The following is a 16,423-nucleotide window of genomic DNA, read 5'->3' as shown; positions in this document are numbered from 1 at the left end:
AGAAAATTTCAGATAAGTTTTATTGACGTGGGAATTTTGACTTTTTTTTTTCTGTCATTAGGAAAAGGTCTTGTGTTTTTGTGCTGCTGGAACAAAAACTTTTTTTTTCATCCTTTATACTTTCACCCCTGTCCTCTTTTGTTACTTATCTAATATTCATGAAGAGCGAATGTGAACATTATCAGACATCTGTGAAACACACCTCAAAAAGAGAAGGAAGAGGAAGAGGTCTGAGAGTGTGTCCTGAAAATGTGTGAATGATTTAGTTCCTTCATAAAAGAGGCCCGATGGATTTTTTTCAAGTCTATAACATTGGAGTTTTCCATAATTTCCTTCCATAATCTATTGCTGTTTCTCTTTCTTTTTTATCTCATTGTGTTAGTTTGAAATGTCTTATTTGACCGTCCAGAATCTAGAATCTGCATTTCTGTCAGAACTGAACAAAGATGGTACAGCCTCGTGTTTTTTATGACACTATCTCAACATCTTGTCCACCACTGGTTGTGAACTGCTGGCTGTGCAACAATTAGACGTTTCCTGTCTTCGGATAATGATGCCCTGAGGTCACATCCTGTCTATCAAGCACTCAGGTTGAACACAACGGTTTGAGGGCATGAGTGTGAGAAGGAAGGAGATGCACTTGAGAACTCAAACATGGTCTTCAACAGCTTTAAAGTACAGCAACACTTGAGAGAGAGATCAAATAGGAGGTGAAAGCTGAGAAAGTAAAGGCAACAAGTCTTAATGCTTAAGTGCCAGCTAAACAGTGAGCACTCTGAACAGTGAACTTAATGATTTTCATGTTTACACTGTCATTTAATCTAGTTTTAAGTATAACATCACTCATGACATTTGGGGAACATACAAATCTATGGATCAGATATGAAATAGTGTAAAATTTAGTTTACATACTTTAATACATTTTAAATTGTGGATTATAGTGGTTTCACATACTAAGGCAGTTCTCTTTTCCAATAGTTGGAGGAGCTGATGGGGGCTTTAGAGAAGACACGGCAGGAGCTAGATGCTACAAAACTGCGGCTGTCCTCCACCCAGCAGTGCCTACATGAAAGAGATGGACACCTCAGCAATCTGCAGCACGAGAGACGCAAACAACTGGAGGAAATTCTGGAGATGAAGTTAGTGTCACTCTCTTGTCTATCACACATTTAAGGAGCAAATTGGTCAGAAATTCCTAAACTGGTGTAGTATAAAAATAGTTTGTTTCCCTATTTATTTTTTTTATTTTTTATTTTTTTTACAAAGCTCTTGGTTTGGGTCTGGAATTTTATGATTTCTGAATAATTTAAAGTTGCAGGTTACGAATGTGTGTGAAGCCCCTGAATTATAACAGTGCTAGTTTTAACAAATTCTTATGCATTAGATTGCGGATTAGACTGTAAGGATGTGGGTAGTCCAAGTACTTATGATACATAATGAAATATAATTAAGTAATCATCCAGTCTCCTTCCAGATTGTAAATCACAATTCTAATATATTTGACCTCTGCACACTTTACAACATAATAGGAGGCCATTTTTCTCAGCTAGCCTGCTCACATGTTCATGGGTGTTATATAGACATCACCCTTGAAGTGTGCTCTGAAGCAGGATCTGCTGCCTCGTGAAAATGTACATTTATTGAGGACAGGTGGTGCAGCCTTAGACAGCAGGTCAGATAAATGTGTGCAGCTCTTCCTTGACTGCTCTTTGACTCAAAAGGTGCGAAAGGAGGAGGAAGCTTGCAAAAAAATAGAAAAAAAAGAGCCTCCATATGTTAGGGTGTGTCAATAAGTGGGTTTGAATGTGTTGGGAGGTTCAGCGTTCTGTCAGCTCGTTGGCTACATGTCCTCTTAGAGTGTTCTGACTGATGGAGCATAGCACCACATATCAGCCTGTCATGTAACAATGAGTATTTAATAGAGACAGTTATACATTTGAAATTCAAACTCATAATAGAATTACACCAAGGACAATTTTCTTGGTTGATTCAAATTACAAACTATGGGAGGTCTTTCTGATTTTAACCCCTTTTGATTTCCCTTCAAGTAACTATAAAAGACTGTGAAAAAAATTCAAAATCTTTTCACTTTCCAAACTCTTATTTTTGTTAAGCACGTTTAAAAGATAAGTACACTTTTAAGTGCCCCACTAAATATTCAGACGTTTTACAGGCAGGTATGAGTGCCAGGATGAGGATCTACAACTTAAATTTTTTTAGATTTGATTTAAGCTTGGTGAGTTCTTTTGTGCTTACAGTCTCTTGTTTCGTCAATTCGTTAGTGTCTGCCTCCCCTTGTGTGGAGATCACACCAAGTTTAAATATGCCTTCATCCCTGCTATTGGAGTCAGAGTTTGTTATCACACATTGTATTTAAGTCCATGGATTTTAGTAATCAACAGACACCTGCATTGTTTTTCCCCTTTGTTATTATGTTTGTATGTTTTACATATTTTTTTATTTGGGTCTATTAAGCCATTACTCAGTATTTAGTTTCATGTATGGTTTCTTGGGGGGCATTTGAGACACCCATTACAAAACGGTGGCAAGGCCCCGGGGGTGGATGAAGTCCACCCTGAGCACCTCAAGTCTCTGGATGCTGTGGGAGTGTCTTGGCTGACACGTCTCTGCAGCATCGCGTGGCGGTCGGGAACCGTACCACTGGACTGGCAGACAGGGGTGGTGGTTCCCCTCTTTAAGAAGGGGGACCGGAGGGTGTGTTCCAACCATAGGGGAATTACACTCCTCAGCCTCCCTGGGAAAGTCTATGCCAGGGTACTGGAGAGGAGAGTCCGTCCGATAGTCGAACCTCGGATTCAGGAACAACAGTGCGGTTTCCATCCTGGTCGTGGAACAGTGGACCAGCTCTACACCCTATCTAGGGTGCTGGAGGGATTGTGGGAGTTCGCTCATCCAGTCCATATGTGTTTTGTGGATTTGGAGAAGCAGTTCGACCGCGTCCCCCGTGGCATCCTGTGGGGGGTGCTCTAGGAGTATGGGGTCCGGGGAGCCTTACTGAGGGCTGTCCGGTCTCTGTATGACTGGAGTAGGAGCTTGGTTCGCATAGCCGGCAGTAAGTCAGACCTGTTCCCGGTCCACGTTGGACTCCGGCAGGGCTGCCCTTTATCACCGGTTCTGTTCATAGTTTTTATGGACAGAATTTCTAGGCGCAGCCAGGGGCCAGAAGGGATCTGGTTTGGGGACCACAGGATTTCCTCTCTGCTTTTTGCGGATGATGTTGTCCTGTTGGCTTCATCAAACCGGAGCCTCCAGCGTGCATTGGGGCGGTTTGCGGCCGAGTGTGAAGCGGCTGGGATGAGGGTCAGCACCGCTAAATCTGAGGCCATGGTCCTTGACCGGATTAAGGTAGTTTGCCATCTCTCGGTGGGTGGAGTGTCCTTTCCCCAGGTGGAGGAGTTTAAATACCTTGGGGTCTTGTTCACGAGTGAGGGAAGATCGGAGCGTGAGATTGACAGGCGGATCGGAGAGGCGTCCGTAGTTATGCGGTCGCTCTATCGGTCCGTCGTGGTGAAGAGAGAGCTGAGCCGAAAAGCAAAGCTCTCAATTTACCGGTCGATCTTCGTTCCAATACTCACCTATGGTCATGAGCTATGGGTCATGACCGAAAGAACGAGGTCCCGAATACAAGCGGCTGAAATGAGCTTCCTCCGTACGGGTGGCTGGGCGCTCCCTTAGAGATAGGGTGAGAAGCTCGGTCACCCGCGGGGAGCTCGGAGTAGAACCGCTTCTCCTCCACATCGAAAGGAGCCAGTTGAGTTGGCTCGGGCATCTAGTCCGGATGCCCCCTGGACGCCTCCCTGGAGAGGTGTTCTGGGCATGTCCCACTGGGCGGAGGCCCCGGGGAAGACCCAGGACACGCTGGAGAGACTACGTCTGTCAGCTGGCCTGGGAACGCCTCGGGGTCCCCCCAGAGGAGCTGGAGGAACTGGCTGGGGTGAGGGAAGTCTGGGCATCTCTGCTCAGTCTGCTGATGGATGGATTACAAAACAATGTCAGCTCTGCTGCTAAAAAAACTGCTGTGTGAAGTTGATGCAGATTGTTCAGTGTTATTCCTTTTCGGGTCTGTGCGGTGACGCATCATAGACAAGAGAGTACAGCATAGTAGCAGCATAAGTTTAATTTGAGGTGACCACAAGGAACCAATAAAAGTTTCTCTTAGTTTTAAAAGGCTGGTGTATTTAACAATACTGTAAGTGTGATGCTACGTACACACCGGGCACGTTTGGTGAGTTCAAGAATGTCCTGAACGTGAGTTTTTGAACACGCTTTTAGCCCATGGTGTTCCCACAGGTCTATCACTACCTCATATGCTCACGGTTGGAAGAGTGTTGGTGTGAATCATTGAAGAGGTGAAAATCTCGCAAATCTTGCTCCAGGCTTTTTTTTTTTTACAGCTCTATTCAGATATGTGAAGAGCGTCATATAACTCCGGCCGTGCACAAACTGCAATTATTAATTTCCCCTACATGTTTAAATTTATAACACTTGACCTCGGATCAAGTACCAACTTGATCATTTAGAGGTAATCTACGCTGAGAAAAATGCTCAAAGATGTGATTCGGAGCCGGATGTAAAGACAGCATTAGCTTTCCTGGCTTATTTTCATTGGGTGGGTGCACATCACCTTGCCTGTCTGATTGATGCACAGCATTTTTTAAACTGCCAAAAGAGTGATTTACTAAAGGCACAAGACTGATTTCCACTCATACTGTATGTGCACACAGGACAAAAACAATCAGTTTAGTGGCACAGGGACAGGTTAGTCAGTTGCAAATCAGATTGACTGTGGAATACAGTATCAATCTTTGACCAACAGTTGAATGACCCCTGTCTGTCTCCTCCTATAAACATCAGTTTACTGTCTGTTTTAAATTTAAAGAATGTGTTTATTTAAAAGAGAGAATCTATGACACAAGATACACATGCAATCTGTGCTTATAGGTGTGTCTACAAAATGACGAAAAAGCCCTGAAGCCCTCTATGTGAATGATACTTTGGTACTTGAGTGACAGTGGTCTTGCTTTTTTGCAACATTACCATCAGGACATATGTAAGGAAGAAGCTTAATGTGATGGTTGGTTGAAATAAACAGAAACAAAACATATGTGTCTTTGTCATTATGTTCAAGAGTTCTTCCAGTAGACATTGGTGGGTGCTATTGGAGGGGCCACAGGGGGCATGTGTGTGTGGTCTGTTCTGCACCGGATTCTGTGTGTGTGCAGAGGTTGGAAGCTAGTGTTTGGGGTCACTGATGATGAGGATTAAAGGGCTGTTGAATTGAAAAGGGAGTAAAGCTTTGTGAGACTAACGTATATCGAAACAAGCCACAAAGATATGCATGCAAAATGCAGGCGCAACCTCAGCGTAACTCACATATAATCACTCACGTCTGTAGACATGCACATACTTACACAAACTGCGGCTTTAAAAGGGGCCATATTCCCGCAAAACAGCTCTGGTCCAAGTTAGAATCGGGAAAACTAAACAGGAAAGATAAAAGGTAAAGTAGGGTAACCAGATGAGGAAAAGAGACAAAAAGAGAATGACAGAACTCAGAATAGAATTGGCATCGAGGGGAGGGGGACATGTTGTGGGGCTGCACAAAATTTCAAATCTTTGAAATCATGAGAGAAGTTTGATTGCATGCCAAGTTTCTCCTTCTTTGCTCTGTAATGTGGCATTTGTCAAGAAGGCGGGGCTGAAGCGAACTGTCTGAGGCACGTTCCCTAGTGAACCGGAGAGTTCACTGGGGAACTCTCTGTGTTTTTCAACGTGTATGTGTCGAAGTCAAGAGGAGGGAGGAAACTCCTGACTTTTCAACACTCTTAATGAAGGAGACAAGAAGGGGAAAAATCCTATTTAATATCCTCCTCTGGCACGCTGGGTTTCCATAGCTCATGACTTACCCATTTGTGCACACATGTTTGTCTGTGTTAGTATGTGAAAGAGTATTTTCATATTTTTCATTCTCTGGTCACACTGGAGCTGAGTGGTTGATGTTTAAGGAGCAGAGCTGAGCTCCTCTATCACCCTGCACCAGATCGAATTTCCATCTCGTGTAGTGTCCACACCGACAGACACAGATGGCCTCCAGAGGAGCTCCTCATTAAATGAATTTAAGGTCACAAGGTGTAGGTGCACAAAGGAGAAAATATGTGTTTGGACATTTTAAGTAGTCGGTCATCGAGCTGTTTCCGTAGTCCAAATGGAATAACATACATGTACAATGCTGCTGATACTGAACCTGATCCTCCTGCAGACACTGTCAATGTGGTCGACATTAGCTCTGTTTACGTTTTGGTGGTAGCCATATATAATGGAGCAGAAGAAAAAGCAGCAGAAGATTTGAGGCAGGCTCATAAAGGCCACCGCGCAGAAACCATGGAAAGTTTTGAAGTTCATGAAAGCGTGAGCTGAAAATTTGAGAGATGCCGGGGAAACCTTGCAGGCATTTAACAAAAAGACCACAAACAGTTGACAGAGGAAAAGAGGGGTTGGAGAAAACAGAAGGGGGAGGAAGTGGTAAAGGATAAGAAAAAAAGATGATAAAGTGAGGGGGTGATTGATGGAGAGTTTGATGGATGGAAGAAAGGAGGAGGAGAATGATGGAGAGAGTGGTGGATGAAAGAGCAGAGAGAAGATTGAGTAGAGCTGTAAGGAGTGGGAGGGAGTGGTGTCCTCCGCATGAAAGGAATAGAGGAAAGGAAAAGCACTGGCAAGAGAAGAATGTTTTAATGCTACAAAACACAAATACAAACACCCATGCTTAAAGAAAAAGAATTTCTCTCACACTCCTGACATCCAGATAGTTGTTTTTTTTAATAGTAACCACTATATGGTTGAAATTAATAAATAGAAAATTTAGAGCAAATAAATGCTAGAGATGTCAGCTAACTGCCGTGTTCTTCCCAGCCAGCAGTTCTTCATTTATTTTTTTATTTCATGCATTAAGTGACACAAGAATCTATCTATCTATCTATCTATCTATCTATCTATCTATCTATCTATCTATCTATCTATCTATCTATCTATCTATCTATCTATCTATCTATCTATCTATCTATCTATCTATCTATCTATCTATCTATCTATCTATCTATCTATCTGTCTATCTGTCTATCTGTCTGTCTGTCTGTCTGTCTGTCTGTCTGTCTGTCTGTCTGTCTGTCTGTCTGTCTGTCTGTCTGTCTGTCTAGATAAATACAAATAGATATATCACACTGCTATGGGGAAATTTCAAAAACTTACATTACATTGATGATAAAGAAATTCTATGTGCACAGGGATGTCACATATTTTTAATGCATACACTTGTATTATATCAAGTTGAGAACTCCAGTAGAAACCTTTACAAGGTTTTGAGATTGTATGCTTTAAAGACAACTTCACATTTCAACTTCAGCTCTCATCTGTTTGCCCAGCTGTTGGACAGGACAAGTTAAAAAAAAAAAAAGACAACTTTACATTTCAGGATAGACATTGCTTTTTTCATTAACCGACCATTTTTGAGGCTAAAATTAGAACATTTTGCAACCATCCATTAATTGTCTAAATCTGCCTGCTCCCTGTTCGGGTCACAGGGTTGCTGACCACAAAAACCTATAAAAAGACTTTAAAGTCAACAAACTTTCTGCTGCTCTGCACAAACCTTGTCCTAGAAAACAACACAGGTTTTTGAATATTTTTTCAAAAACGGTGTAATCATAATTAAAAGAACACCGGGAACACTTCTAAAATAAATGATAAGAGGATTGGAGTGAGACTTTTGAATTCATAGATTCATGGATTTGTTCTTGACATTGATATCGGGATCTAGACATCTATGTATGATGAAATTGCAAAGTAAAATAATTTGAAACATTGAGAAGTTTAGGTATACCTCTGGAATTTGGCTCTTCTTAATGTTTAAGTGACTTGAATGATAATTGATGGCCCAACTTAATTAGATTTAAAATAAAAAAATGAAATGATTATCTTTTCCTAAATCTTAATAAAAAAAAGTAGGATTAACAACTGTTCATTTTTTAAAACTTGAAAATTCATCTTGGACAACTTCCATGTAGTATTTCAACATTCTTGGCAGGTAAGCTCCTCTAAGCATCTTGTAGAGCTTATCACATTCGCTCATGGATTTAGGCTGTCTGTGTTACTTCTGTCTCTTCATGAAACTTCCAGCTGATTTACTGATATGAACTTGACTCAACTGAGCTCTTACTTCATAGAATAGAATTCTAACGGCTGCAGAATCCAAAAGTGTCACTCTGTATGACTAAATGATCCGATGCTCAATGCTGTCATTCGAAATACTTTTTTAGGGAACACCTTTTACTCACTAAACATTATTGTCAAGTTCCTTTTCATCTATACAAGAAAAGGAAGCATACATGAGTCCGAGACAATAACCAAAACTGTTGTCTACATCTTTTCACAGTCGTTTTCTGGCTATTACAGTAAGTCATAGTGTAGTTTAGAACAGCATTATGACAGCATTATGAATTTCAAATCCCTGTGCTAGACATTTTGTCTGCGCAGGAACATCTCCATGGTTACGCTGACTAAACACACAGAGACCCCAGCTATATACTGGCAAGGTCATGTCCCTGCTCACTGATCTCTCTTAGGGCCCTACACCCACACATGACCTGACACCCCAAAAGTTCAAACACTGGTAAATACATAAAACATATGCATATTTGCTGAAACACAATAATAGAAAAAAAAATCACAATTCCATGTAAGGCAAGAAAGTTTTTTTTTCTGTGTTGACACTATGTTAACCTATATTTCCTTTATATTAATAAAATTTGCCAAAATGCATGTTTATACGCAAAACAACCATTATCAGGCATGGATGCAATAAGATAAGCTTAAGATAAGCTTGCACATTCAGGCCGGGTTTTTGGATTGCTGCTGTTGTGACAGTGTAATAATGAGACTTTGAGGGTCAGTGCAGTGTGTGAATGGGATTCTCTGTATAAGAGATTTGTGTGTGTTGCCTCATGAGAACATCAAGCCATTCATCATGTCTGTCTTTGCTCCAATGGCCTCTGACACACATGTTTATGTTCGACGTGTGTGTCAGCTGGTGATCCTAAAAGTGTGTTATTATGTCAGCGCCAAGACAGCCTCCACCCTTCTTCTCCTCTTTTCAAGTTTTGTCAATGGAGGACTTGATCCGCTACCAGTCACATCAGGCAATATCAAATATCTAGGTATTTATTTCTCCCCCAAGCCATCAGAACTAGTGGAACTAAACTACACCCCATTACTGAGAAGCATACAGGATGATGTAACCCGCTGGGTCAACCTGCCTCTGTCCCTCATGGGCAAGGTAGCTACAGTAAAAATGAAAATTTTGCCAAAAGTTAATTATGTCTTTACGATGAGCTCCACACAACTGCCACTAAAATGGTTCAAAGCATTAGACTCATCCATTTCAAACTTTTATGGAACAATGAACTAGCAAGAATTAGTCTAAAATAATTAGCAAAAAACTTCCACGGCTACTTTCTTGCAAAAAGATTACAATACGTCTTAAAATGGTGAAAAAACAACCCAGAAACCAACTCATGGTTGGACTTGGAACAGGCTTTATGTGGAAAGATCAACCTGTCAGATCTACCATTTATCAGCCAAACAAAAAAAAATAAATAAATACAAAAATGGACTGCTTCCAAAGTAGTAATATAAACACCACTTTAACAGCCTGGTGGAAATTTCTCAAAGAATCAAACTCCTCACTTTTACCATGGAAAATGACACCCATCTGGAACAACCCAGACATTCTTATAAACAATAACATGTTACACTTTCCAGCTTGGCAAGCATGGGGCATAACACTTAATACACCCTTAATTATTGATAGAAAATTCACAACACCCCAGGAACTACAAGGACAACATGGAATAAATAACTTCTTGGAAAACCAGCAACACAAATCTACAATTACTAAAATGTTAAAACACAAAGATAATGACCTAAAACTACCAGAACTAGTTACCTCTTTGGTTAACCTTTCATTTAATAAGACTCTCCAAAATATACAAACTCTTATGCAACCTAGATAATAACATTTCAACGCCAATAACAAAATGGGATGCAGACTTGAGCAGCAGGACAGATCAAAGCTTTTGGTCAGAAATATGTCTAAACACCTTGAAACGAGGGTCCTGGCCTGGATCCCCTGGTGGGGCGGAGGGTTATCCTCCTGGCTGTGCCTGCAATCTCCATGGTAGCTCCTTGTTCTTTGGCGTTAGGGTCCCCTGCGGTGGTCCTGCCAGCCCTGGTCTAGGTGTCTGGCTGGATTGCCCGGCGGGCAGATTTCGTCTATCTGCTATACCGTGCCGGTGTCAGGGGGCCCTGGCAACCGTTACTGCTTCGGCGGATGTCTTGGTGGCCAGTCTCACTCTTTTTACATTCTATCATCCACCGCAGCAGAACATAAACACCCACCTGAGGAGAAGTGTCAGCTCACAGTATGTATGACAGATTGAAATGCTTTACATGTGTTGGTTTGTATGCACATGTGCATGTGAACTGTAATTGTGCGGAGTACATGTTGACATGATTGTATATGAAGGTTTTTGGAGCCAATTGCTATGTTTATGACACTCAGTATGTGTATGGAAAGGCTCACCCCTTTCGTGTAACACTTATACCAGACAGTAATGATGATAATCCTCCCGCATCTTGTTGCTTAATGATTGTACCTGCCACCGCCACCTTTTTTAGTCATCCTCCAGATTTCCTTAACTCCCCTTTTCCCCCTCTCTTCTGTGCCCTTACCCCCTGTCTCCAACATCCCTCCCTTATTTCCTTTTATTCTTTTCTGTCCGGTCCAAAAAAAAAAAGACACAAATGTAAACAATATATATAAAGTTTAGCCTAAATTACAAAAGGGGTCAATACAAATACACACCGTGTGTGTCAGAAGATCCACAACCCCCTGTTGTAACAGTAAAATATGCCCAACACAAGAGGCCTTCTGCTCGGCTGTTGGACAGGACAAGTTAAGAAGAAAAAAAAAAGGAGGACTTGATCACATTGAATCTCTACATCCAAGACATACTCATTAAATAGAGATAAAGAAAAAGCAACTCAGGTCACATAATTTAATCTGAAAAAGGAAGAGTCCAGCTAAAATATGTGACTGTTAAAATGAAACAGAACTTTAAACTGTCACACACCAATTAGGTGTTGACTATTCAAACATCATAGTTTTTTTTACTATGCTGTATTTCAACAGTTGTTTATGTCCACATGGTATCCATGGCAAACTTTGTATCATCCTGTTAACAGTTTAGTGAAAAATTTACACTACAGGTTGTAAAATGCCAGTAAGACAGACAAAGTGTTGAGATTAAAATCTAGGGCGGGTTACAAACTGTAAATTACAGAGAGATTGAAGAAAAAAGGTCACAAAATAACAAAAATGGGAAGTTGTTGTTTTTTGTTTTGTTTCTGAGCGTTACTCCCATTGTAGGATCCTAATTCATTTCAGTATCCCTTTACCTGATCACTCCCGCAATTCCAATCTTCCAAACTTCCCCAGGGTAGTAAATGCTGCCCCACCTCCCTTTTTGTCTCGTTTCTTTCTTGTTGATCTCTAGATGGGTGGACCAAGGCCTGGAATTTATCACACTTACCTAATAATTACTATCACAGGAAATGGTGTTGAGGAAGTTGGTGCACTAGCCTTGCTAATTAGTGTCACTTGCAAACACACAGTAAAAAGGCTGCCCCGGACTCTGCACCCTTGGGGTAGCAGCTTCCTAAAAAACGGTCCTTCCTTCAGGGTGACTGAAAGAATGAAAACGAAGGGCATAAAGGGAAGGAAGTAATACAGTCACTACACATGGTCATGAAGAAAATATGAATCTGATTGCAGATTGATATATAAACATACAGGCTGGATGATAAATGGCAAGCGAGATGGAACACTTCGGCTTCATTGGAGGAGCATTGAACATGTGCAATGACTGATTTAGAAAGGAAAGTGTGACGGGTTGCTTTAAAATCCATCTGCATGTAATATGTTGTTGGAGGTGCTGTGTTGTAAAACAGCTATTAAAGCGGTGGCTTACTGAAATGCCCTTATGGTTTACCATTATAGGCACATGAAATACTGGTATACCCACACAAGTGAGTCAATGGGGCTTACTGGCATTTATTCACACACTGTAAACACCTTGGAGGCTCTGTGGTTGGCACTCACACCTGAAATCAAACTCTTGTTTTTCTTTTCTGTGGCTTCGTCTGTCATTATCTGTGCAAACATTTGGTGCCTAAGTCTGCCCTTTTTCAGTCTCTCTTTTATTTTAAATGTCAAGAGCAAAAATGATTGTGCAGTGTTGTCATGAAGGTTTTCCTGCAGACTTTCAGACAAATTTCTTTGCATAATTTCAAAAATGCTAGACCTGAAAAAAATCAGTCTCTCTGACTCTTTGTGGAATTGCCCTACTTTTTCCTTGACCCTGTATATTTGAGTACTGCTCAGATGGTCCCTTTGAGAGTTTAATAGGGAACACTAACTAAACTGAAGGAGCTACTCGGATGAGCAGCTAAATGCCTTTTTAAAATCCATTTGCCCTGAAGAACAGAATCCTGCAAGCGGCTGAATGGACCATTTCCTTGCATGGGCTGCTTCATCTCTGTACACCAGTCAGGAACCACAACAGCAGCCCCCGGCACTTCTGGATTTGGTGTGTGTGTGTTTGTCTGATCGGGTTAATTCAGGGATGTAAACCCAAACTGTAATTATCATTATGGGCTTCTCGGCAGAGGTAGGAAACAGCCCGAGCAGGTTTTGATGAGCATGTACAGTATAGCTGTGCTGAAGTAAATTGGATGTTTTTCTATTTTAATTTTCTGTAAAACACAACAAGCCAATGCATGATTTTGAGTGTGTGTTTATGTGCATGAGGAGGTGCACAAGTACACTTAGAATGAGGGCCATTAGGGATCAAAGATAAATAGATTGGTGTGGTGGGTTTTTTCACTGTTGTTTGGCTCTTCACATTCATTTGGTCTCTGCTAAATGAAAACACTTAAGAAATAACAGTTCTCTTGAGGCTAGTGGGTATTCAGAGTCTAGAGCTGTATAGAAAATGAGCAAAGTAAGAGCACGCCAGCAGCTGAGGTGAAATCAAATAATAGGAATTAGGAGATAACAAAAATCCAAGTTATACATACTGTAAGTCTGTTGAACTCTTCACTGAGATTTCTAACAAAAACAACGTTTATTTTCCCATATATGCCTGCGGTATGAAATAAAGATATACAGCACTGTTAAGCCTTTCAACTCGGCAGTAAATCCCATTTTTACAATATTAGAGAGTCTTCGTCCAAGACAAATACAGCAAGACAAACCCACAGAAAAGCAAATACAAAAGAATCAAACAAAAATACAATTTGAAATGCAAAACAAATGTATTTGGAGCGTGCATTGCATTTTTGCAACAATTCAACCACAGCCCAACTGTCCTTCATCTTTAAAGCTAGCACCAGTGAAACAAAAGAGGCCTTAATGTGGGTAAGGAGGCTGCATACAGATGGGACAGGTCATCACTAAACAAACAATCTTGCAGAGACTTGATAATATTTTACTTTTGGCACAAAATAACAATTTATTTGTTAAATATTAGTTTTTTCCTGAGCTCTTTTCCAACCTGAAGTAAGGTGACTCAATCTCTGAGGTTCCAGCTTTAGCTCCATGTGGGTGCTGCCCATTTCATGACGTCTATCTAGAGTCGGCCTCGGCAGTGGGTCTGCATCTGGCCCCCGAAAACGAGCAACATCCGAACTTTTGCAAAGATAGATGTACATGTTTTGCATATAAAAGGAAAGTGACTTTGCAAATCCTCTCTAGCAATGTGTCGACGTTTCCTTGGGCAAGACACTGAGCCCCACTTTGCTCCTGGTGGTTATAGGTTGGCACCAGTGTTCAGCAGCAGAGCCACCTTCAGGTAGTGAATGTGTGTGTGTCTTGACTGTGAAGCGCTTTGGACCTTCTAAGACGGTAGTAACCCTTGTGCTATCCTAGGCACTTCACCGTTGGGAGTTGGGTCATCTAGACCCACTAGACAGTGCTCTGAACCTTTTTTCTTCAATGATTTGTGATCTTCACTGGTGTCCATGGATTACATGAAATCTTTCCACCTTTATCCACCTTTGTCATGGTAGGGAGAACACGTCAAAGTAAGGGTGGGGTCATCTAAGATAGCACAAGGGATGAAGTGTTATACAAGTATACGCTGTTTACCATTTTAATTAGATAACAGTAGTGATAGATTTGCCACAAAGAAGATTAAGCTGCCAGTGTTTTAGTCATCAATGAAAGATTTCTTTGCAAACAGACTTTCGTTTGTGCCAAAGAGTCTCCTCGGAGCAGACACTAATAACTCCAACCGAAGACACACTGTCTGCATGATTATCTTTGTTTGAAAGCAAGTACTGTACACAAATATTGAGTGTTAATTGTAATGTAGACTCAATGTTATATGCCATTAAATTGCATGCTGAAAGTTAAAAGCCCCAAAAGATCTTCCATACTGATATTTGCTGTATTTATTCCTCCTCATGGATGGAAATAACAGTAGCAGAAGAAGCAGATTAGTTTACTTATAATTGTGAGAAACTTGTGAGAAGACTTCATTTCACACTGCTTTGATGAATTTGTGTGCCCAAATTTTAACCTGGTAATGGATTTTAATATTTATTACTTATTATACTTACTTAAACATTTTATTACTTATTACATTGACATCTTGATCATTACGCAATATTTATGACAGTTTCTACTCTAGAATCGATCTAAAAAAAAAGTTCAAATATTTACACCCAACATGAAATGGCATGCTTCAGATGTCTTTCATAGTCTGTTGTATTGTGTAAAAGCTTTTGTTACATGTTTAATTTTGGCAAAACTCAGAAACGTACAAATAGTAGAAATACCTTCAAGTCCTTTGATACTGTCACTTGAAACTTCGTGCCCCTCGGATAACCGGATGGAGAGATTTAGGAGCAACCCCATGTGAGCTTCCTTTCTGACAAATAACAATACCTGGCGTGTCTAGCTAAGACATGAACTGAATATGGCTTGAGCTTGTAAGTAAACAAAACAAGCCTTTAAAAAGAAAAAAGGCTTTAACGCCAGCTAACACTGACTAAACTGGCACGCTTAAATGCGTGCATCTTAAACATACATTTGTCACACTCGATGTAGTTTCAATGCAAAATCAAAAAAGGAATAACAAAAGTGGAAGCCGTGTTTTATCTTGTGCTTTTAATGTTCCCTTCTTCACACACGCACTCGCGTATCTGACGTGTCTCTGATCCATTCTAGCCACAGGTCAGGTTCAGCGTTTAGTCAAATCAAATGTACGTGTTTGGCCTTGGGTTACACACTCTGCTGAATTAAAGAAATGGTGCACATGTGAATAATGGCTCAGTTACCCACCTACACACACAGTCTTTTTAAAATAGACCCTACATTAAGGTAAAAAAAAGAGCTGATTGTCTTCTTCCATTTTAATTGCTTTTATGTGATAAGATCAGCTCAGGGGTGCTCTCCTACGAAGGATTCCTGTGCTCATCAAACAACGGCAGACCACATCACACACACACAGGAAGTTCTTTGCTCCATTAGCCAGCTCATAAAATCCTGTGTGTTTAGCATCAGAGCTACATTAGACAATACAAAAGGCCTACACACAGAAGGATAAAGATGGTGAGGCTGGAGGTGCCCTGACAGCCTCTGAACTGAGTCCATGGTTACAATACAAGGGCACCTTGCTCCTTAATACCTAGCACTCTTTTTCCAAGCATTTTAAAGTTTCATTTTCTTTCTTATTTTAAAGCAAACAATGATAACTAATTTGACTTGATTTCTTTTTTAAGAATGTGCTGGTCTTTCTATTTCTTTATAGGACAATGAAAAAAGAGTTATACTTGACACATTCAACACCTCAAATGAAGACAATTCTATTCCATCCCTTCCCACTGTCCACTGCAATTTTTAGCAAAGTAAAGTGTCTCTTATGAGGTGTTTAGTAATAAAAAAAAGGGAAAAAAAAGTGAGACAGGAAGAAAAAGAGGGAGGAGGGGAGAGGTTGGGAAGAAGAGAGACAAAGAGGCTGACCCAGAGTGAGCTTATCCATTTTTCTTACTTTGATTTGAAACAGATCCTCACTGTTTTTACTGTCCAGGCCGCAGACAGTGAGATATCACCTTCTGGTCAGGCTCCACAGCATTTAATTCAAACTGAAAGTCCATCAGTATGTCAATGGTTTTTCTCTGTCAAGAAAGAATGCCTTAAATATTTAGAGCACAGAAATAAGTTAGAAATGTAACTAAGATATCCCATAAATAGTGACATTAACTTCTAACATAAAAAATATGTGTT

At 40.6% G+C, this 16,423-nt stretch overlaps 1 protein-coding gene across 4 annotated transcripts in view; it reads left to right on the top strand.

The window, feature by feature from the left end:
• Window positions 1-16,423, top strand: part of LOC101160317 (ERC protein 2) — a 179,710-nt gene that overhangs the window by 84,973 nt on the left and 78,314 nt on the right. For all 4 annotated transcript variants that reach the window (XM_023956647.1, XM_011477368.2, XM_020704703.1 and 1 more), the window contains one exon: window positions 979-1,139. In XM_023956647.1, coding sequence (XP_023812415.1) covers window positions 979-1,139 — 161 coding nt within the window. The remainder of the gene's footprint in view (window positions 1-978; window positions 1,140-16,423) is intronic.

This window comes from Oryzias latipes, chromosome 7 (genome assembly GCF_002234675.1).
Source record: "Oryzias latipes chromosome 7, ASM223467v1".
Lineage (NCBI taxonomy): Eukaryota > Metazoa > Chordata > Actinopteri > Beloniformes > Adrianichthyidae > Oryzias > Oryzias latipes.
This window is presented reverse-complemented; position numbering and strand designations above follow the sequence as displayed.